Source organism: Camponotus vicinus, unplaced genomic scaffold (assembly GCF_025532165.1).
Source record: "Camponotus vicinus isolate PSW18456_S1 unplaced genomic scaffold, iyCamVici1.0 SCAF_8, whole genome shotgun sequence".
Classification (NCBI taxonomy): Eukaryota; Metazoa; Arthropoda; class Insecta; order Hymenoptera; family Formicidae; genus Camponotus; species Camponotus vicinus.
This window is the reverse complement of record NW_028141980.1, coordinates 12,629,634-12,654,031: the sequence shown is the minus strand read 5'-3', so window position 1 is coordinate 12,654,031 and position 24,398 is coordinate 12,629,634. Positions and strand designations below refer to the sequence as shown.

Genomic DNA, 24,398 nt, shown 5'->3' with positions numbered 1-24,398 from the left:
AAATACAATAGTTACATGCTCATAATACATGTATTTTATAATATAATTAAACAGACAGTATTCTGTAAAATAAATTCATTTATGTCATTAAGAAATTTGATAATAATTGTTCGGTTTTAAACGTTCAGATTAAATGAGAATAGAAATATACCATAGTCACTGGGAAAAAGCCAGTACAGAACGCTTATTTGTGTAAAAGAATAAAAGAAAATATCACGATAAATATTTTCGAATTTCCGTTTCTCAAATTTTAATGGTAGAAGATAAAGGACGCAGAATCATCGAAGCACATCACTGAAAATCTATAAATTATACGGACTTACTGAAATATTGTGCGATCGTAAAAAGAAAAGTTCTTGCAGTTTATGTGCTGTACGGTCGAATTTTAATAAAATTTGCAACCAAATTTCGATCATAACCAACAATTCTATATAAATAATTCGAGATAAGCATTCGAGAAGAAGAATATCTGCGAACAAAATATTATGAAATATTTTCTGAGATGTAGCAGAAAACCCTTCGCGTACTTATATAGAGGTCTCGTTTCCCGATCTCGTATACTGAAATCGAAGGCACGAGGGAGTGCGAGTCGTTGGAAAAATAAAATTCACTCACCTGGATAATGTGATGATCGCGGATGAGCTTCCGAACGCAGTTGAAGACGAAAGCGAAGCTCATGCCAAACATAATTAGGGAGAAAACGACGAGGATTATGACGATGTGCTGCGAATCAATCAACCGTGATTTCTTCTTCTGCAAATAAAGAAATTAATCGTGTCTTCAATATCCCTGATCGTTGCTTAATATAAGTAGTAGTATGTTGATTTAATGTTATATAAAAAATGGAATCATATAAAGTGCAAACATTGATAAAAATTCCGGGCCATTTTGGTTTTTAATTAGTAGATATATGTATATACTACATACAAATGTAATGTATTTCTCCCTTCCTCTTCTATATATTTTACCAAAATAAATAAATATTTATAAAATATACAGGGCGATCCCGAAAAACGATCCGTCTATAAAATGACGTATTCCTGACACCATTCTAAGACAATTTTTCCTTTACCAAAATTTAATTTGAAGCGTAGTTTTTGAATTATTAAAGGAAGTAGTTAACGTATGACGGGTCGAATACAAGAGGTAGGCAAGGGTGGCGCGATTCACCGTCAGACGCGGGTGCTTACGCGGGGCGCCTGCTGCGATCATCTGGTCGCTATACACATACAGACACACATGCGAACACATACATTCTCTCTCTGTCTGTCTGTCTGTCTGTCTGTCTGTCTGTCTGTCTGTCTGTCTGCCTGTCTGTCTGTCTCTCTCTCTCTCTCTCTCTCTCTCTCTCTCTCTCTCTCTCTCTCTCTCTCTCTCTCATTCGCTCACTCACCTGTAATTTTTTTTTTTTTTTTACGAGAGAGGGGAAAATGCATTTTATGCATACCCACCGGTCGATCCAGTGAGTTATGTGGGACTCGAGTACCAAGTCGAATTACCAACTCGGTACTCCCTACCCACTAAAAACCCCTCTCTTTTCACGAATTTCCTTTGACACACTGTCCCTCTGACTTCCCGAGATCTGTTTTCACATAACGTCAAAAAATAGTTATCATTACCTTGTTCGATGACTTTTGATGTATTGCTGTAATTGCTTGAATGAGAAATGAATTTTCCGATAGATCGTACGTTCTCAAATTTAACGTAGATATCACGTTGCAAAAGACAAGAAATCCACACTAAATTATTAACTGAAAGTTTTTCTTCTTTCATGAACTGTATTCTTTTATAAACTTTAACGTAATCACATTTATTTACTCACTCGATGAGACGAGAAATTTACTAATGACTCTATCACTAATCACTATTAATCACTGTCGAATAATAACTGTTGGCGATTAAAAATCACTCGATGAAAGAAACACGCGCGGACACGTTACTACACGACGCGACGACGCGACAATGCGACGATAATTATTCGGCGACTGCAAGCAGTTTTTTGTCATGGTAGATTGCGGTAGGTTAATGTACTACTGGCGCTATCGAACGCGATCATGTGTTCGATTGAAGAATGCGGTAAATATAATAAACATTTAACATATTAATATTATTATTATCATGAATGTGTGTGATATCCATACATCGTATGATATCTATTTAAAAATTAATTAGATTAAATAAGTGTTTTTAAAATATTTATTACTTTTACTATTATCATGTAAAATATTAATATTAAATATTTATTTAACTATTTTATCTATTTATTTATTTATTTATCTATTTCACCTATTTATTTTTAACTATTTATTATCAATGATCGAAAATCGGTCATTGATAATAAATAGTTAAAAATAAATAGGTGAAATAGATAAATAAATAAATAAATAGATAAAATAGTTAAATAAATATTTAATATTAATATTTTACATGATAATAGTAAAAGTAATAAATATTTTAAAAACACTTATTTAATCTAATTAATTTTTAAATAGATATCATACGATGTATGGATATCACACACATTCATGATAATAATAATATTAATATGTTAAATGTTTATTATGTTTACCGCATTCTTCAATCGAACACATGATCGCGTTCGATAGCGCCAGTAGTACATTAACCTACCGCAATCTACCATGACAAAAAACTGCTTGCAGTCGCCGAATAATTATCGTCGCATTGTCGCGTCGTCGCGTCGTGTAGTAACTTGTCCGCGCGTGTTTCTTTCATCGAGTGATTTTTAATCGCCAACAGTTATTATTCGACAGTGATTAATAGTGATTAGTGATAGAGTCATTAGTAAATTTCTCGTCTCATCGAGTGAGTAAATAAATGTGATTACGTTAAAGTTTATAAAAGAATACAGTTCATGAAAGAAGAAAAACTTTCAGTTAATAATTTAGTGTGGATTTCTTGTCTTTTGCAGCGTGATATCTACGTTAAATTTGAGAACGTACGATCTATCGGAAAATTCATTTCTCCTTCAAGCAATTACAGCAATACATCAAAAGTCATCGAACAAGGTAATGATAACTATTTTTTGACGTTATGTGAAAACAGATCTCGGGAAGTCAGAGGGACAGTGTGTCAAAGGAAATTCGTGAAAAGAGAGGGGTTTTTAGTGGGTAGGGAGTACCGAGTTGGTAATTCGACTTGGTACTCGAGTCCCACATAACTCACTGGATCGACCGGTGGGTATGCATAAAATGCATTTTCCCCTCTCTCGTAAAAAAAAAAAAAAAAAGAAAATTACAGGTGAGTGAGCGAATGAGAGAGAGAGAGAGAGAGAGAGAGAGAGAGAGAGAGAGAGAGAGAGAGAGAGAGAGAGAGAGAGAGAGAGAGAGAGAGAGAGACAGACAGACAGACAGACAGACAGACAGACAGACAGACAGACAGAGAATGTATGTGTTCGCATGTGTGTCTGTATGTGTATAGCGACCAGCTGATCGCAGCAGGCGCCCCGCGTAAGCACCCGCGTCTGACGGTGAATCGCGCCACCCTTGCCTGCCTCTTGTATTCGACCCGTCATACGTTAACTACTTCCTTTAATAATTCAAAAACTGCGCTTCAAATCAAATTTTGGTAAAGGAAAAATTGTCTTAGAATGGTGTCAGGAATACGTCATTTTATAGACGGATCGTTTTTCGGGATCGCCCTGTATAATAAATATTAATTATATGGAAGTAACTCTCATTTTTACTCTTCGCGATTTTTATTTTCTTGTGACTCACAATTTTATTCTCGCATCATACGTACAAATAACGGATTAGCTGCATTATTTCTAATAAATTGCACGAATTTATGTGAATGCATTAAGTAATTGTAAGCTATCATAATATATGTAGCGCTATTGAATTCGTTAAAAGGTTCAAATCAGAGAAATTTGGAAATTGGAAGGTGGAGGTAGGGCAGAATGTACTAATCATCTCGTTTCATTCCTTTTATAACTTCTCGCTGTAACTTATTGTTAAATATAAGATCTCTCTCTCCCTCTCTCTATCTCTTTTTCTTGACAATGACGTCTCGAAATATACACGGATTCGTCACTGCATCTCCGACATCGTGGCGCAAGAAACACCCTCTTGTCATCATCATTCCGCCCCGTTTGTAACCATCTACGGAGATGTCACACTAAATGTCTTCGTGAAATTTCAGGAGAGCGTTACACATTACGCAGAGTGGGTTCAAGCGGGAGAAATTTGCGAAATATCACAGCATAGAGTGCACAAAGCCGTAGGATCGACACGATCCGTCTTCCTCTTTGTTTCTTCGCTTCCCGTCTCTTGCGTATCATCCTTTGTGTCCTGGAATGGCGATGCTGTCGCGGGTTTTGCTCCTCGTTTACTTAAGTGCTTGTAATGTAAGAGTAACTCGTTGAAATAGTACTTTATACTGCGTTTGTTGTAATTTAAATACAAAGCATTTAGTATTAAATATACTTACAATTGTATTTATAAAAATTCTTTATTAATAATGACTTAGAGCTTTTGTAAAATTATTTTTCGAGATATAAAATAAATTATAATACATACATGTATTTTCTCAATATAATGTTGTCTTTACTTCGTTTCAATATTTCCTATAATTACTATGTATATGTTTTCATTTCAAGCTTTCCAAATTTGCGCATTACATGCATTTAATTCACGGTTCGTACGAATGCATTTTTTCGTCAAATTAAACAAATAAACACGGAAACTTCATCTATTATTAACATAAAACGTTGCAAATTTACATATGCGAGAATAGTAGTATTTAAATCATCAAATAATATATTCTAGACAAACAAGACTTATGTTAAATATAAAACGGATTACGAATGTGTATTTTATAATTACCCTTTGTAATTCTTTTCATGCAACTCTCGAAAAAAAATATGTATGTAATCTTTCAAAGTATTCTAATCTTTTCTCTCTCTCTTTTTCTCTCTATGTTAAATACAAATATTGCTTTAAAAAATAATTTACTTTCGAGGGAAGCTAAAATTCGAGGAAAATAAATACTTTTGCAAATTTTATTCGAAAATATGTCATTAAATTGTTCAATAATTCTATAAAAATGTCACAAATAATGCAAGCTATCCATCATGGCAGGCATATGTCAGCAATCTCGTAACTGAAAATACTAGTGATAGAGGTAACCTTGCACACTGAAAAGCCTGCGGGCGTGTATTGCACGACACAATGTATGCAAGTCACGTTATGCATTCAATGCTTACACAGTGATAACTAATTTCATCGGGTCAACCTTGCGTGGCACTGGCACAAAATAACGTTTACCGACACTATTGCTATTCGTGGAAAGGGAGCAATACATCACTTAGCAGTGGAGTAATTTATATGAACTTTATATATTGTTCGTCTATTGTATAGCAATTCGAAGAGAGACGGTACTTTTCTTTTTTTGTGCCTTTGCGTATATCTTTATGAATTTCGGTAATTACGTTATAATTTTTCAGCGTTTATCTTTCGTATTGTCAAAATTGAGGTAGTTACTTCAACAAACAAAAACATATCTGCCCAAATACAAAATGCTTGACGCGACAGAAAATTTGTACAAGAAATAAATCCACGTAATATTATATAAGATGTAAAATTATGTTATTTTAGAATTTGCTTATTTTTTTTATTTTAAAAATCTATTGAAAACGATTTTTTATATATTATATTTTCTCTTTACATTTATATATGCGTACAAAACTATTTATTAAATTTATAACAAATAAATGCGGAATCCATAATAATTATGTGAACAATTTTACCAAGAAATTAAATATATATAATAAATAAAAATCACAAAGTGAAATGCAAATCTGGAAAAGTAATATAATATAATACGATATAACTGTAAAACGAATATGTGATCAAAGATATAACTGTATTGTCAGATAGGATTCCACTGTGCAACGCAATGCATTCCATACGCGTTCATCGATCATATTTTTATTAGCGGGACAATTTTTTTTTATCGATTGAACGTCATGTCGCACGGGAAAAGCGCCGGTAAATCGGACAACGACAGAGGAAAGCACCATGACGAGTCGAAATCGCAAATTGTGCCCAAGAGAATCTGTCGACAGGTGTAAAAAAGCAATTAGGCAATGATTGTGTGGATATTTAGTTCTCTTTCCGTCACATGCTATTATAATGCATATCTCGGTGATGAAATTTTTCAACGTTATTCCTAAGTCGCTTTCATATTTCTCTTCCTCTCGTTTTCTTCTTCTCTTTCGAAGAAAGGGTATAACCATGATACGCTATCCCGTATATGCGCATACGAATAAGCAGCCGAGAGGACGAGAAAAGAGATTGCACAAGTGGATGCTTTCTTCTGCTTCCGCGAGTCTGAGTGGTTTATTGTTATGCTCGTACGCTCGGAATCATTGCACGTTTTCGTGAATGTATCTACACGTCGCAGTACATTGGAGAGCTCGTTGCTCCGAATATGTGACACCTTTCGTCGACTTCAACAGTGAGAAACTATACGATAAATGATATAAATCGGAGTTTGTTTGTTAAATAAGACCTTGTTTCGATCTTTAATATCAATGTCTCTCCAATTGAGATACTTAACGAGAAGTTTGAAAATGGTTCTGCGAATTCAAGTAACAAATGTCAATTCTTTTTTAATATTATAGAAGAATATATAATTATATATTAGATAATTGATGTATATTTCTTATTTATTATTATTGTATATACATAAGTATATCTAAAATATAAAAATGCCATGATTTTATTAATTTTATTAATTTCGACAATAAACTTTTTTATGAAATTTTAATTTTTTTAAATCCCAATCCTTTTTTAATTTTATTAAATTTTTAATTTCTTTTTTGAAAGAAAACCTTTTCTAGTATATATTTATTAAAATGAAAATAAAAATAGCCTATTTAATCAGAGAGATAAAAGAAAAAAAAATTTGGTAATTAGAAATATTATATTAATCGTAATTCATAAAATATGCCCAATAGCACGTTATTCTTTATCTGCGCTTCATACCATTTTGTGATCCGACATTGGCTATCAATCGAATATATAAAACGATGTCCGGATTTATGGTGATTGGCGTCGAAATCGAATACGATTTGAATTCGAGCGCATCAAAATGTTTTATTTTATTCTACAATTCTCCCTTCAATCTCGCAAATTTTACTAACGCGACGCATTTTCTTCTTCTTTATTTTGTGAAAAATGTCAGTGTCTCAAATTTTTTAAGAATTTAACTTAACGTACATCGTCGTTCTATTAGAATATCTCACTTCGTAAATTCTTCGTTATGAATATTAATATAGCATGATATGAGAATTTGTGTCAAGTGATATATCATTTTGTCGGCGGATAGTGGACCTTCGCGTATTTTGAAGGAGAGAGAAGGAGAATTTATATTATTCCAGCAATAGAAATTCTTGACGCACGTTGTCCGCACAATACGAACTACCAAAGAGATGAAGATACGAGTAACTATTTTAAATATTTCTAATATTTACGGTACCGTATTCGATGTCCGTAAATGCCAGCACTTACTCTGTAAATTCCAGTCGCAAGATGCTACATTGAATTATTAATATCCGCATTAATGTAGGCAAAAGACTTATACGACAGCATTTTTATGACACTCTATATAATAAAAAGAGGCCGTAAAGAAGAATATAAAATCAACATACATAAATCATTATGTAAAATAAAATATTATATTAATATTAAATAAATATTAATTATATTAATTAATTAATTTAATTATATTAATAATAGTTATATTAATTATTATATTAATATTTAATAAATATTAAATATTACATTACATAAAGTTGTTATAAATCATTACATGATTTACAATAATACTTTAAAATCATATTTAACAGAAAAAATTATGAAAACAATGATAAAACATAGTTCTTCTTTAAAGGACAAAGCAGTTTTCCAATAACACTGAGCTACCCCATATAACATGTCCCACGATCCTGCGCTAAAAGCTATATCCAAATTAGATCTACCATGTGCAAACTAGTCAAAGTGCGTCATTCATTAAGGTATTTCACGGCATCTCGGACACGCCACCGCGTTGTAACAATGTTTAATGTCAACAAGTATCGTACATTGACACGCATCGCTGGTGTGTTTCCATCTGAGGCGAGAACTCTAAGTTCTACGCGATATCGACTGTCTCTGTGTCGTTATCTATATAGACATAGTCTAACTAGGAACGATGTCCTTGTGCGTCTGTACGCAAATTCCGCGCTAAATACGCAACATTCTATCTCACAGAGTCGCGTTTCTTCAGGATGACAAATAATTTTTGGAAATATAGAGTTACGCTCGGTAAAATAAAATTTACGTTCTCCCATTCTCGTCGATTCCCATGTCGGTTCATAAAAGTATTTTTACGGGATTGAAGGTAACGCCGGCTCGAACTTCAATCGCAAGCGAACATTTGTTTTATACGTTCGTCATGCCAGAGAGTGCGATGAGTTAATTATCAACGCAAAGCGAAAGCGCACAATTCATCTCATTCAATAAATACAACATGATATTGTTTTATATATGCAGTATTGTATATTTGCATATGTGCATGTGTGAAACACGAACGTTGCATTGTGCATTCTCTTTGAATTTCCTACACTTTGCGTATTTTAAAATGATCTCTAATAAAAAAAAGTATAAAAAATCGTAGAAATGAGGATCGGTCGAGCTCGTTTAATTTTATTCGTTCGATCGCCAAGAACTTAAGAAATTTCATTACCTACAAGTATCTTTTACTTTACGATTTTGCTTTACGTTTATAATATATATGTATATGCCACACCTTCATTGCTTCCTTTTAACGATATCAGAAATATTTTCTACCAAATTGCGCGAGTACATACTTTGCGTGCACTGCCTGGGGGTAAGTGGGAAAGAAGAAAATTAATGGCAACTCCAGCGGAAAGTTTCCGCAAGGCGGAAATAATTAGTCGCTACCAAGACTACCAAGAAAAAGATTCGATAACCTCTCATTAGCGAGAGAGAAGAGGGCCCGTGTACGCATGAGTACTTTGTTGCCTTTCCGATGTACCTCCTGTTTATCCCTCTTTCCGCCTCCTTCTATTCGATAAGCAAGCTCGCTAAAAGGGCTGCTCATTAGAGAACATTTCCTTCAGTATGTCTGTTGTTAAAACACGTTATAGTGGCGTGAGGAATTGATCCGTGTAAGAGAATTGTTTCGCTCTGTCAAGAGATTACCTTCCCTAGATAGATAAGAATTAAAGAACGGTTAAAATAACAAGACTATATTGATACTTTTACTCTTTTTGCAGTTTATATTAAATTTGAAAAATAAATTAACATTAAGTGGTTTCAATCTTTTTTAAATAAAATCATTGTATTATCATTAATAATAATTTGTTTCAGTTGTAAGTATTCAATTATAACACTGCAAACAATGAAATCTCACTGAAAGAATCAGTTATTAATCAGTTAGTAATAATTGTTTCAATCGATTATATTTTAAAATACGTGTCTTATAATATTATACATGAAATTTTATTTAAAAATATCTATAAAGTTTTCTTTTTTTCTCTTTTGTTCTTTTTCTTTCTTTGATCAAAAGTTTTGTTCATTTTTTATCACACTTTAAAAATAAAAAAAATATAATATACATATAATTCTGAATTTAAACATTAAATAACTGTATTGATATACTGAATAATTAAGTATATGAAATCTTATTGCAATAATTAGTGAAACGTAGAGGAGCAAAATATGAATGTTTTTACTGATGTTCATGTAATGTCTTGTCACTATTTTAATCAGTGATATTTTCATTGACGAGTTTAAAAAGTAACGCTATTAATATTGTTTAATATAGTCATATAAAACTTTGCATAAGTTTCCTTATAAAATTATATATTGTGTACCCGAACATATGGTATTCTTCTTCTATTTCCTCGTCGCTTGATTAGTATTAAAACGTCGAAATATAATTATCTTTTTTAAGCTTTCGTATTTTTCTCATCGCCTTTTTTTCTACGATTTACGCTACTTGTCTACACCATAGTTTCAGCTATTACGATGCTGCCACATGATAAAAGGAACGAATCTTCCCTCTACTATAATACATCGAAATAAAATTGGAACTCGCACTTCCTCGTACGACCGCACAGGTTGTGATTCTTTCGTTCGTACGAGCAATTTCGCGGTCGAGATCTTTCACACGGTCGATAACGTTATTGTGACTTGCGCCTTTTCTTTGCTCTCTCTCTTGATGGCGCAGCTACTATAGTTCCGAAGGATTCATTGAAACAAAAAATTGAATCACATAATCGTGATTTTTAAGTATTATTTATTTATTTATTTTTATTTATTTGTATGTATTAATTTATATTTTTAAATATATTTAATAATAAAATAACATTATAATATATTTTTACATTTTTACCAATTTTAAGATCGTTTTATTTTATAATATATTATTTTTTTTAGAAATAAATTTTATTGTAAAACTCGCTTGAGCTAATAAACAGACCTTATATCTTCAAGAGTATTCCATTTATAATTCAGACAATTCTGAAAGATTCAAGAAGACGCTGAATAGGTAGGAAGTTAGATTCATTTTACACACGATCTCTGGCAACCATATTTTAGATTATGGCTAGAAAAGGTATGGGTATCGCTTCAGTGGTAAATAATCTAATAATCTTACAGACGATTTTACAAAACGTAACTCTGTGAAATCTTAAATTATTCGGCATTTAAATATTGTAACATATACATAATTCAATGTAAAAATTTACCAATGAATAAATAATAATGTAAATTTTTTTAATTTTAGTAAAAATAAATTTAATTATAATCCTCTCGTAAATTCTGAAATCGGCAAACAGATCATTTTTAGCTTTTTGTAGTTTGGAAAAAATTAAAATTAATAAGAATATGAGCAACAAGATACGAACAACAATGTGAAATAAAATGTGAAAACCTTAAATATCGTGAGATAAACATTGAGAAAATATTCAAATGGATCGTGTTATTCTTTTGCGGCGTAAATATATCCACGAGTGAGCAAAATTATAATTATTAAAGAGAAAAATATATCTAGCCATACGAAAGAATTGATGAAAATTTCGGATATGAGGACGCACACAGACAAGACAGCATTTTTGACTATTACACTCTTTAATTTAATTAAACGCCGTTTTGTGCGCCGTTGAATTAAATTATAGTACGATAGCGTGTAACGCTGAAATGCACGAATCTTCTTTAATTTTATCGTAATCTCGTTTCTATGTTCATCCTGGTTTTGATGTTCCAAAATTCCACATTGTCTAATTGTTAAAGTATTACTAAATATATATCACAATTAATTATTGCAAATAATTATTGCAAATTATTGAAATAAAAATTATTTATTAGAGAGAGAGAGAGAGAGAGAGAGAGAGAGAGAGAGAGAGAGAGCGAGCGAGAGAGCGAGAGAGAGAGAGAGAGAGAGAGAGAGAGAGAGAGAGAGAGAGAGAGAGAGAGAGAGAGCGAGCGAGCGAGCGAGCGAGCGAGCGAGAGAGAGAGAGAGAGAGAGAGAGAGAGAGAGAGAGAGAGAGAGAGAGAGAGAGAGAGAGAGAGAGAGAGAGAGAGAGAGAGAGAGAGAGAGAGAGAGAGAGAGAGAGAGAGAGAGAGAGGAAAAAGAACATCTACTTAATTGCGGAATAATTTATGAATGAATCATACATTTCTAAAATTACATTGAAATAAAATAAATGTCTTCTCACAAGACGTGTAATGTAATTAATGTAATTAATGTAACTAAAGAAATTGTTTTTCTTTAATAAAGAAATTATAATTTGAATCACAGCAAATATAACACACACAGACACACAAGAGTGAAATCTTTAATTCGACAAGAACATAATTTTCTACATCTAATTATTGATTGCTAAAATACTTTTGTAATTTAAACGCGTTATATATACGATGATATAGATATCGTTACATGTGAAAATTATTATTATATTATATTATTCTCATTTTATAAATGGACTTCATATCCATAAATCAAGTAAATTTTTGTGACACTGATAAAGAAATTTGAAATATATCGGTATATATTATTTAAAGCTATCTTATTTAGGTTTTTATTTAATAAAAAGAGCGATCAATGTCAAATCAATGCAAAATGAATTTAGCAATTTTGAAATATCTGTTTTAGAAATTTTGAAATATCTGTTTTTAATATCGGCATTAAAACTATCCTGAAACGAAGTTGCATCCGTTAGGAGGAATTGAAATCAGCACAGAGAAGTGAGATTTAATTCCGAGCCGTTTCACACGGGCGCTGATCCTTTTTTCGAGCCTTTTCGCAAGGACGCTCTCATTTACCGGCAATGCAAAAGCAAATGCAATAATAGCATTAGGTAAGAGAATTATCGATTTCGAATCTTTTTCTGCAAAGGTTTCACTTTGCTATGCTTAATGAAAAATTAAATATTAAAATAATAATTATTATTTTATATTAACACTTATAAAAATAAGAGAGAAATTTGAACACAAATCAAGTTTCAAAAATTATAGATTAATTTATACTATTTCGATGCAGAAAAAATGTATTTCATTATTATGCTATGCATAAAACATTAACAAGCACATAAATTGTTTGCAATGAAATTCTTTATCCATTTAATTAAAAATTTAACTAAAATTTGTTTACAAGTGCATTTATTTCTTTTTCATATTAATTTATATAATGCATAGTAGAAATTATAAAAAGAAATCTTTGCTAAAAGCATTTTACAAACAACATTATTCTAGATAGTTCGATAAATTTAATAAAAGATCAAGAAATATCTATCGCGTATGTAACGATGTTTCACAATAATTAATTATTGCCGAATTAATTCGATATGGTATGTTGTTTGTCATCGATTTATTCGATGGAGTGACACATTGAACGAACATGTCGTCGGAGTAAACAGCCGCTTCTCTATCGTTTGCTCGATAAATTTGACACTATATTGCGACGGACAAGAGAGCGAGAACGTTTATTTCCGACTAACAGAATGGTGAAATTGCCTACGAATGTGTATTGTTTGTGGCCACAATAAAAGATATCGTTTAGCAATCGTTGGCCATTTAGTTATAATAGTTTCCGAATTAAAATGATCTATAATTTTAAATTCGATATATCGACAATCGCGCGTTCAAGATTAAACTGCTGGAAACTTCCATCAATTCGGAAATATATTAAATATAATTTAATTTTTTATGATTAACATTGTTATTGTACATTATACATTCAAAAAATGATCATACAACTATAGCAACAATTTTTTGGGGACGAAAAATTAACTCTCTCTCTCTGTCTGTTTCTCGCTCTCTCTCTCTTCCTCTAAAGCAGATATAAATTAATAACTAATTTAATGAATACTGTGGTATCGCATATGTTTTACATTTAATCAATCTAAATAACAGATACAGAATCTATATCTGAACTGTTAATGAAGTCTAAAAAGAAAGATGCCTATCTGTCTATGACGCTTATTCATATTAAGGCTAATTGTACTTGTTATAAAGTTTAACTGTGGTACATAAAAAGAACGATTCTTTTGAAAAATTGTAGCTAAAAGAATACTGAATCTCTTATTTATCTAATACAGTGATTAATATTTAGCAATAGGACCTAAATTTGTTAGAAAGTATTACTAGAATTTATTAATATTACTAGAATTTATTTTATTTAAATTTTACATATTACAAATAGTATTACACCAGATTAAAAAAAATAGCAGTATATTTTTTGTGACATCTAGAAATCTATCTGCATCAGCGAAACATTTTTTTGAGTGTATACTTCAACATTTAAACATTCATCAGTTTCAAAAAGTGAGTAATTGTTTTCATTGTAAATATCAAAACCTCTTTTATTGCTCTGAGAGATTAATGTGGTTTAGTAATTAATTTATTTTTTTCAATGTTATAATTAAATCTTTATTTTCGTGTTTTATTGCTAGTGAAAATTAAAATAAAATGTAAAAATAATAACGTTTTCATTTATTTTGAATTTATTGAAATCAAATGTACATATATATATATATATATATATATATATATATATATATATATATATATATATATATGACGAAAACAAGTCTTTAAATTATCGAGTTTTCGATAGGCAATTACTGCCTTGTGTTGATAATACATTTTCTTCAGAGAGTATCAAATATTTTCTTGTTATTTATATACGCGAATTTTGCATTTACGGTTTTCGGAAGATAATATATGTTATATATAATATTTATTTATTATAAGATAATGGACAATGATTGATTTTCCAATTATCTCGTATTGATTTCACAACACACATAGAAATTTGAGTAAGAATTTATATATATTTCTGTGATATTTATATAAGTATATCGCGAACGATTAAATAATATAATAAATTAATATAACAAATTAATATTCTAAATAATAAATTTATATAATTATAACATGCTGCTTTTAGCACTCAACATAGTAACAATGTAATAATATTAATAAATGTATAATAATCATATTTTTATGAAAGATTTCTCAAAATTATTATTTCCGAACTCTCTTTCTTTTTTCTCATCGTCTACTATTTTTTTATATGTCATTGCCACACCCTATACACGACTTGATTTCGTCCAAAACGATTGAAATAAAATACGGTGAAACATTGGCGGAATCGAAATACCAAGAGCATTATTCGTTGTTAGATTAATATCCCGTCGGTGGCATCGTGCCGTCGTTTCGCCAGTACCTTGTTCTGGTAGTCTGCCAAAAGCGCGTAGTATTGTACATCCCGGAATCGGAAACACCCACCCGTATAACCGTCGGAACGCACGTCCGAATGCAAGCGCAGCCGAGATCGCAGAATCCGGCTTGAGCGAGTCGTGCCCGTTGCAAAACTTTACCGGAATAAATTAATTAGCCCGGTGCTACAGGCAGAGACGTCAGCGGAAGGAATAGAGACACACGGGACGTTTTACGTGGTTGAAGGACGATTAAGTCGTGGAGGCGACCCTCGTGGGGTCGGACATATCTCGGGATTCGTGGTTTGGCACTAGCAAATAAGAGACGATGGTAAATCTCGGCAGACGGCCGTCCTGTGCCACGGGGCTGTTTAATATCAGATTCTACGCGCGAAATTATGTATAAACATTTCATATAACTCTTTATTTTCTACGTCAAAGATAATATTGTATATATAAATTGGTATACAATATAAATTTGATATTACACATCTACGATGCTGTGATTTATAAAAGTAATATAATTAAAGAATAAATGTTAAATAATAAAATCGCAGATTTGTTTGCTGAAATAATTCTCATCAATTTTATCTTAAAGTCACTTAAGAAAAGCTCATTTGAAACTAAACCAAAATACATAATTAGATTTGCACTCATTGATTTAAATTATATTAATGTAATGTCAAGTAGAAGATTACTTTAAAGTTATTGGATCAAATGGTATCATGTCGCGAACGTCAAACGTCTTTTCACAACTCTTTACTTGAATCAGAATGATAAAAGGTATAGTATTAAAGGTCGTCGAAAATAGTTACTTCTCGTCAACGCGCTTTGCCACAGGATTTCATATCCTGAATCCCAAGCTGGGCGATGTGAAATGAGGATTGAAATGAGGCTTTCCAAAAGCCCTGGATAATCCCAGCTAAAAGACTACAAAGTTCTTGAGACGTAGCACTCTTAACATTTATCGTAAGATTATGAACTGTTCACCGTGTTCTAAAAAGACTACCATTTGCAGTTTAAAAGTAATCTTGCCTTCTCTACAGTATTTCTTCATAAATCATTTCGAGAATATGGTTCTTTGCATAAAAGTCTCATCCCAAGTCACATCAAATGTAAATTAAAACGATAATTTAAGTAAAGAAGTTACATTAACTCTTAAGTACTATTTCTTCCAAATTAAAAAGACAATTTTTACGAACAAAGCACACAGAAAGAGAAAGAGAAAAAAAAAGTAAGAAAGTAATTAATAGTACCAAAAATTGAAATAAAATTAAAAGTAACAATCAACAATATTATAATGTCGCTTAGGAAGAAAGAAGAATAGAATTACACGAAAAGACATGATCGACTTATGAAACTGATTTCGTTCTTTCACAATTAGAAGAAACAAATTGCCATTGCAAGATTATGAGTTCTGAGTAGCTATGTTCCCCGAGCCAGTTAAACTAAAGAGAGCCATAAAACTTCCCTCGAATAAATTAATTAACGTGGAAGATCAAGAGCAAGTAAAGTGGAAGCTCAGAGGACAGTTAAGGCGACGTATCGTTCTTACTATACTACAATATTAGACATCCTTATGGTATTCTACAAAATGCAGACATACGTGAATGGCATTATTAACTAACGAGAAATGTTACCAGATATTATGTAAGATGAGTGCGTTATTTGGAAACGCGTTATTTGAAGTGCAAATACCTCGGCTTGTGTGACTACTTAAATATGACTATTTAAACTCTCTCATTTATATTTCTTACGGTAATAATTTTAATACTTAGCAGACTTCTACCTAAAATTTATCCCTTGTAGCTTATGTTGATATCATTCTCAATGCTTCTTAACTCTTAATTTGAGAGAGAGAGATGTCAGAAATGTCGTAAGTTATCTTTATAACTTTGTCTAAATTCATCTCATCTCATTTTGTAAGCTTGCACTATCTTGTGCGATTTAACTTTTGCAGTTTGCAGTTTATGAGAAAGAGAATATCTGTAAAACAGATGGTAGAGAAATCTAGGAGGAGGAGGATAAGAGGAGAGGCGAATGGTATGGTGCGGAAGGATTCAACTAGTGGACGCGCCGGAAATGGTTCAAATCCGGGAATTGGATAGCGTTTTGTCAAATGTTGTAGAGCGAACGATATTGAATCAGATCTTGACAAAGCTAAAACTCACGTGACACTTTGTCTCGTCTTCGTCCCACCGGAAGCGACAGTTCACCTTTCCGTTGCACTCCAGTTCCGCGGCGATGCAAGTCGCATCCTCGCAATCGTACTCGTCGGGATAGCAGGCTGAAAAATGGAGAAAAAAACGCCATGTTGCGAATATCAAAATGCTTCTATTGAATAAATGAAAAGAAATAGCAGCTCTATTGTACAGAATACGAGTCTCAAGAATTCCTTACATTTTTTATTATCCACAGATTATGCAATCAATTGATCTTACGCGATTGCACGAACGTTCAATATTAGATTTTAATTATATTTAAAATTCATTTTTGCTCTCTCTGCAGTACTAATACATGTCGAATTTCCGCATTTAATTTCCGCATTAATTTAAGCATTTAAAATGACGTGTATAAATTTTCCAGCAAATTTATAGCGAATTCAACTGCTTCTAACGTGTTTTCGTGAAACTGGGATAAGTCGACTCTTAATTCGCATGGGAAAATTGTAACCCAAGGTCTTATCCTTCGACGGTAGTCTAGATAAGCGAATTGCTGAACGCCTACAGTATAGTCGCTGGCAAGATATTAGTTCCGCGTTGGCGGCAGGTGCGGAAAGCCGGAAATTCTTCTCGTGCCGTACTAGAACCCGTGTGAATTCCGCACACGTAACTGCGATTCTGCGGGTCGCCTCATTTAACATTCAGACGAGTGCACAACCATTAATTTGAAATTTGATTCCTTTATCCAACGATTATTCTCAAGACTTTATTAAGCGTAAGATTATTTAATGAAAAACATACATGTATAATAGGTTGAAAACGCGAAAATATAAGCTTTTGTCTTGTAATAATCTAATTCCGCTTATCCTTTCAGGTAATCGATCATCGCACAAAGCACTTTAAAAGCGTAAGAGAGATAAAGTGTTAAAAAATCTTATTAAAATATATAAAAGTCGATCTTAATTCGTATCTAATTATACTGTATTTTAGAATTTTATCTGCATTGCTTTAAACTAGATTTTTTATCGTCAATTATTATATTATTGAGAATATAAAAATGGAGTCATGTTCAAAAATATTGTTAAATAAAATTTTGCAATTTACAGAAATTAATATGATTTGCTCACTCAAAACAAAGGCAACTGACAACAACTGTATCGCCGGCTCTGTAATCCGCGAGATCGTAAAATAAAAAAATCTACACAATAAGTGTGACACATACATGAGAGAAAAATTTTGTGGAATTGTACCAGATACTTCTGATGTGCCATATAGGCAATTTCCACGTTGTTATCGCAGTCGCACAATGATAGTTGTGCTGTGCAGTTTAAACTGCCAAAAGCAAACTGACGTTATACCTGGCGTTGTTAAAAATATTGATCATACACGAAGAGTGCTTCAAAATTCCCGACTTTAATATCTCGCTATCTCTCTCATACATCTTCTCTCTCTCTCTCTCTCTCTCTCTCTCTCTCTCTCTGTTTTCCAGATTATTTTTTTAAAAAATTAGAAAATTTTAAGTATACGTTTAATTAACACATATATTACGTTTTCTGTAAATGTATCTAATATTTATTGTTGAAAATTATTTAACTTATCAATTTTACATAATCGTTAAAGCATATAAATAACTTTCTATAAGATATTTTATTTAGATAATATTAACTTTTGATAACAATAATTATTAAGCATAATATAAACTCATATTTTATTAAATTGTTTAACTCTAACTCTAAGACATTGATAAGTTATTTATTTTGATATTATATATAGATTTAAATATTAAATTTTATGTATTTTATGTATTATCACATACACATACAAATGTTAGTTAAAATTTTATTATACTAGATTGAATAATATGTATATGCAAAATGTAAAAAAATTGAAATTATTTAAAAAATTATTATATACTCGTAAAAAAGTATTACTGATAAAAAATATTACTAACTATAAAAACGCACAATAAATGTTAAATTTACAATCATAAATTCATAATTGTGCTGCTTGTGCCATAATTTTGCATTTTATATGCCTTTATATGCTTTAATATTTAATAGCAAATTTTGAACATTTTAATTCAATATACATTTTATGACATTAACTTGAAATAATAATAGAAATTTTACAAATTCACATGCTTTAAAAGCTCGTTATTCCGGAAATGCATTTAGTCGGTAATATATGTATTTATTGTTATATGTTTAAAAAAACTCACGTTTTTCACTACTCTCCTTGTCTCTAACAGCGGTCATCACCGCTTCGAAGGAACTGTTTATAGCTTTCGGCTCCGCATAGAACCTTAAGTGGGCGACATTGGCCTGAATGATGACAGTGTCGGCCATGCTGCCACAGAAATTCTTCTCCCTGGAGAACATATCCGTATATTCCTTAAATATGTCGACAAAATTGGCATCACACTCGTTCGGTCGCTGTAGTTTAAAATTCTCTGGAAACGTCAGCTGGATCTGAAAATTCAGCATGTTCCTACTTTTTTAAATGTATCCACATAACGTACACAAATATATATGTATGTACGACACGCACATGCACATATTATTGATTTTCACCGTCCTTTGACGATCAGACCGAGAAATAGACTGATCAATAAAAGAATTCCATGACGCAATTAAATAACGTATTCACTCTTTACCACTGTAGAATTCTTTATTTGCTACTATTGCAAAATTTCGCAATAGTATTTTTGCAGCATGAATTATGTATCATAAGATAAAACAGCTGCGAATTGTTTTCAAAGCCAAAATGGTTTCGAAGGCGTATCGAAAACCGCGAAAATGTGAAGTACTCACGAAGAATTCTTAGGTATGAGTAACGTAGCGGGCTCGATTGTGTTCTGAGTTTGTGAAACTTTTCGACAATGTCGTAGCTTGTAAAAAGTACGCGCGAGAATATAGTTTCTTCGCCATGGGTTTTATCGTGCCGGAAAAAAACTTTATACATAGTTCTAGAAGATGCTCGAGAGAAATAGGGCTTCATTAATAATTTTAATAACGAAGTTTCGCAAACTAAAGGATTCTTCTACGTTGGAGCAGATGCCGTTATCTGTCGCGATGTAAATTTTGTAACGGATATAGCGTAGATAAAGTATTTCACGCGTAGAACTGTTATATATCCGCGCTATGGCAACAGAGACCGATTGTAAATCATTCAGAAACGCGTTACTTTGAGCGAAACGCTATTTGAAATCACGTTGCTGCAGGCCAATAACAAACATTCACGTCGATTGAATATCGCAGCAAAGTGTACTCGAATCAAATAAAGATTGCAACATTACACGGTGGTCGAGAAATATTGAGAGAAACGCTTTATATACTTTAAAAACTCGTCGATATTAAACTTTGGACAACGAGCAATGACATACTTTGTCCAATTTATAAATTAATAAAAATATGTTAAAGAAACACACAAAACATCTCTTACCTTCCATCCTTCTTTCACTCGAATATCCCACATGCAATCCAACGCCATACCTTCCTTCTCGGCCAGGCTCTTCCTGTCTTTGACATCGTCGCTATGAATTATCGCTTCCGCACCCGTCACGTTAACTATGCACGGTTCTGGTTCTGGAGGCACGCCCGCTGTGAATCACACCTATTACAGTTCTACACTTTCCCTAGGCTCACATGTCAACATATTTACATATTTTTATGTCATTATATTATTATTATACCATTTAGAGAGAAATCCAACATAATAAAGATTATTCAATATATATTTTAATTGAATATGCTTTAGCGAAATTTATTGAGTTTTACAAATGATAATATATAATGAAAGAAAATATTTTTTGAATTATATTATCTCTTTATCTAATATATTATTTATAATAATATATCATAAAATAATATATTATCTAATATATCTAATATATTATCTAATATATTATTTTATAATACTTTTTACTGCACGCATTATGAAAATTATAATCGCGCACATGATAAAATATATAAGCGTAGAAAATTGATTTTTGTTTCCCATTTTCATGTAAATTTTTGCTGACTTAAGGCATTTAAAATGGTTTCCTCTATAAATAATGAATGAAAGCTATACTACTCTATGCGCATGCTATACGCTTTATACGCTGCTATATACCGATCCTCAGATAGTTATTTATCGCGCGCATGCTCGAGGCACAGTAGCCTTAGTTTCTCGATTGTATCGCGATTGTACATAATCAATGATTCTTTGCAGAAAAATCACAGCAACTTATATTTTATAACTTATATTATAAAAAAATGATTGATATTAAATAACTGACATTAAATCTATCAAAAACTAAAAATTCAGCGATTTTAGCAAGAAGAGAATTCATTTTTTTGTCCAAATTTGTTCGCAATATCAATATTACTACAAAACGAGTAATATTTACGAGTAAATGTACAACAAACATTTTATGAAAAAAACATTAATTAAAAATAATTAAATAAATAGAAATAGAATAGTTTGGACAAATAGGTTAAAATAAAAATCAGTAGGACATTAAACATTTAAAAACGAACAGATATTAAAAATAATTTCATTGTTGTGAAATCATATAAGATATTGTTAATATTTTTTTATTTTTTATTTTTACCAATTTCAAACCAATTTATTTAGCGCAGATGTGCAATCATATCATGTGACTTTTTTCAATTGTTAATATTTAAAAATATATAAAACATGATAAATAAAGCGTAGTATTGAGTTTCGATGTGTTTTATTAATTTTTCTTAATTAAAAATATTGTGCAAATATATATTAACAAAAATACAATAATAATGATAATGTTAAAAAAATAGCAATTAAAAATATTTCAATGTTGAGCATCAATATTGAAATTTGGTAACGAATAAATTAATCAAGTACGAGATAAAAATTTCAATATTTGGACGCTAGCCGCACCCCTCTACTATCTAAACTGTATATCGATCTAAGGACGACGCCCGGTTAAAACCAGACCCATCGCGTTTGTATTCCGTGTATTCATAGTCCTTCCTCTTCATTCTCCTGCTTGACTATGAATTAATTTTGGTCTTGGTCGCGGTTGCACAGCTCTTACTGTCGCGAGCTATCTATTTCCGAAGTGTCTCGTAATTTTCTGAACAAGAACACGCGACAAAGATCCCCGAATGTTCGCAATCGGCATATTCATCCCCGAATCAATTGTCATCACGCTCATTGCTCTATCTTTAATTTTCTTTAGTCTCTGTCTCGTTACAATACGACTGCGAGAAATCACATCCTTAAATTTAATTTAGTTTAATTTCAATCAGATAATTATAACGATATATATGTTAACATTAAATTGAAACATTTCGGCCTTTTTTACATGTTCTTTCTCTATATTACTATAAATATTATCTTTTGTCTTCTTTTTCTTTATGGGAAAATCAATATTTCGCTCTTTTAATTCAAGATTTTTTTATTATACTTTGCAGTCTTTGCACAAATAACATGTTCTGCACAGATCAATTATTTTTCATTTGGCGTCAATTAATGTGATTACGAATTATTAGATGAGCACAAAACAAATTAATTTGCTGTTACATTGGGCTAATTATCTTAGCAACGAATTTTTTCATAATTGATTTAATAATCAGCATTCAAAAGATATATGAATCTCTAAATATCTAAAAGATGTAGATAATCGACAGTAAATGCGACTTTAATGGAATGGAAACCCATGACCGAATAAATTTTTAGCATTTGCAAAGAAGAAAGAAGCAGAAATGATTGAATATATAATGAGAAAGGTTTCAGTAGACTCAGTACTTAGGAAAATCTCCCAAAACAATTTCTTTCAAAAATATTTGTTAATTATTAAATGTACGGAATAAATCAGAAATAGATTATATAACGCAGCTATTATATAACATAGAAATTGTTAATTTTATAAAAAACAATTCAAGATATTTATTAAAATATTTTCTCAAATAATGCAACATGTTATTAGTGCTTGTTAGTATGAAAATTTAAAAATTATTAATTTACGTTTGAAATTAAATTTCAATGAAAAATAATCAAATTTTGTTGATTCTGAGACTTACGATGGGTTGGTCTCGGTATCATGTTCCACACAGCCTTGAAACCCTTTCCCTCGATGTTGTCATCGCTGTGGAATCGCAGCCAGAGGTATCGCGACTTCGATGTGATCTCGGGGGGAAAATTTGTCCCGCAGAAGTTGCCGAGGAGATTAGAGTAACCGTACTGACCATCACGTACCTCGAGGAAATCGAAACGGCAATCCGGACTGTCTTCTAACTTGAACTCGTCCCGAAAATCAAGCTTCAGCAACATACCTTTGTCAGCTGAAACAAGAGAAGCCAAACACGGTGAGCCGTTAGCGAATACACTTATACATATATGTTAAGTAAATGAGGAACGGAAGGAGGATGAGGAGAATTTGATAGCCATGCTCGTGAAACTAAAGATAAAGCGCGCTGGAGATGCCGAATAGGTTGGAGAATGCAAACTTTACACGCTCGTCGTCATGGCATTATCTGGAGATCCTTTCCACACAAATATTTATTAATCTAATGATTCGTATAATTTAAATCTTATTTGCATTTTTTACCGAGATAGCATAAAAGAATTGCTATCTTTTTGTATTATACCCAAAAATAAGAAAGTAAATTATCTTCTACTTGTGAATAATCAATTAATAATATTATAAAATATAATATTAAATAATATAAAATATATAATAATATTGTGTATGTAAAATATAATAATACTATTATAAAATGATAACTTATTAGAATATGAAAAAAGAAGAAAAATTTGGTTTTTAATGAATTAATATAAAATCATTGAGTATCAAGAATAATATAGCTTCTTGAAATATTGTATTTAAATATATATATGCGTAAGAAAAACAAGCAGATTAATTTCACTGACTAATTTGAAATAACAATATAATTGTTAATGTATATTTATTTCAGTCAACCAATAATTGCGATTAATGTATAGATTCGGCTATTTTGCACTCAATGAATCAATAATTATGCATACAATCTGATATAATAATCCAATCTATGTGGAATTGGACAATATGTTCGAATATTATGCCCTCATCTCACATTGTGTAATTTATATCATTACGAGTAATGAGATTAACATAAATAATGTTTCAATTATAACACGAGATTCTTATTTCGAATTTAAGCTTTTCTCCGAAAATATGTACAGCACAATAATAAGTCGAGTATTTTTGTTTCTGTTCCTGCAAACTTCGCAACGCGAGTGTCTTTTATAATCAGACGAATTACTCGACAAATATTCCAATGTCGTTAGCCCCAGAAATCAGACTGGCTCATGGCCAAATTGTTCGTCAGAAGCTACGACACGAAGCTGTGTTGTTTTCTCGTTGGTTACCATGTTAGAGCTACAGCAGGTCGGTGGTAACGCTTACAAAGCATTTTTCCGTGTAATATAATATCAGCGTCAAGAGAAACGCTTGAAACATAGTTTCTGAAACACTATAGTGACGT

The 24,398-nt window shown here is 31.5% G+C and overlaps 1 protein-coding gene across 7 annotated transcripts in view; it reads right to left on the bottom strand.

Annotated features, from left to right (window-relative positions):
* Neto (Neuropilin and tolloid-like) overlaps positions 1–24,398 on the bottom strand; it is a 110,684-nt gene that overhangs the window by 2,171 nt on the left and 84,115 nt on the right. For all 7 annotated transcript variants that reach the window (XM_083106623.1, XM_083106628.1, XM_083106625.1 and 4 more), the window contains 5 exons: positions 22,956–23,216; positions 20,350–20,507; positions 19,127–19,376; positions 16,918–17,033; positions 616–753 (listed from right to left, as the gene is read on the bottom strand). In XM_083106623.1, coding sequence (XP_082962749.1) covers positions 616–753; positions 16,918–17,033; positions 19,127–19,376; positions 20,350–20,507; positions 22,956–23,216 — 923 coding nt within the window. The remainder of the gene's footprint in view (positions 1–615; positions 754–16,917; positions 17,034–19,126; positions 19,377–20,349; positions 20,508–22,955; positions 23,217–24,398) is intronic.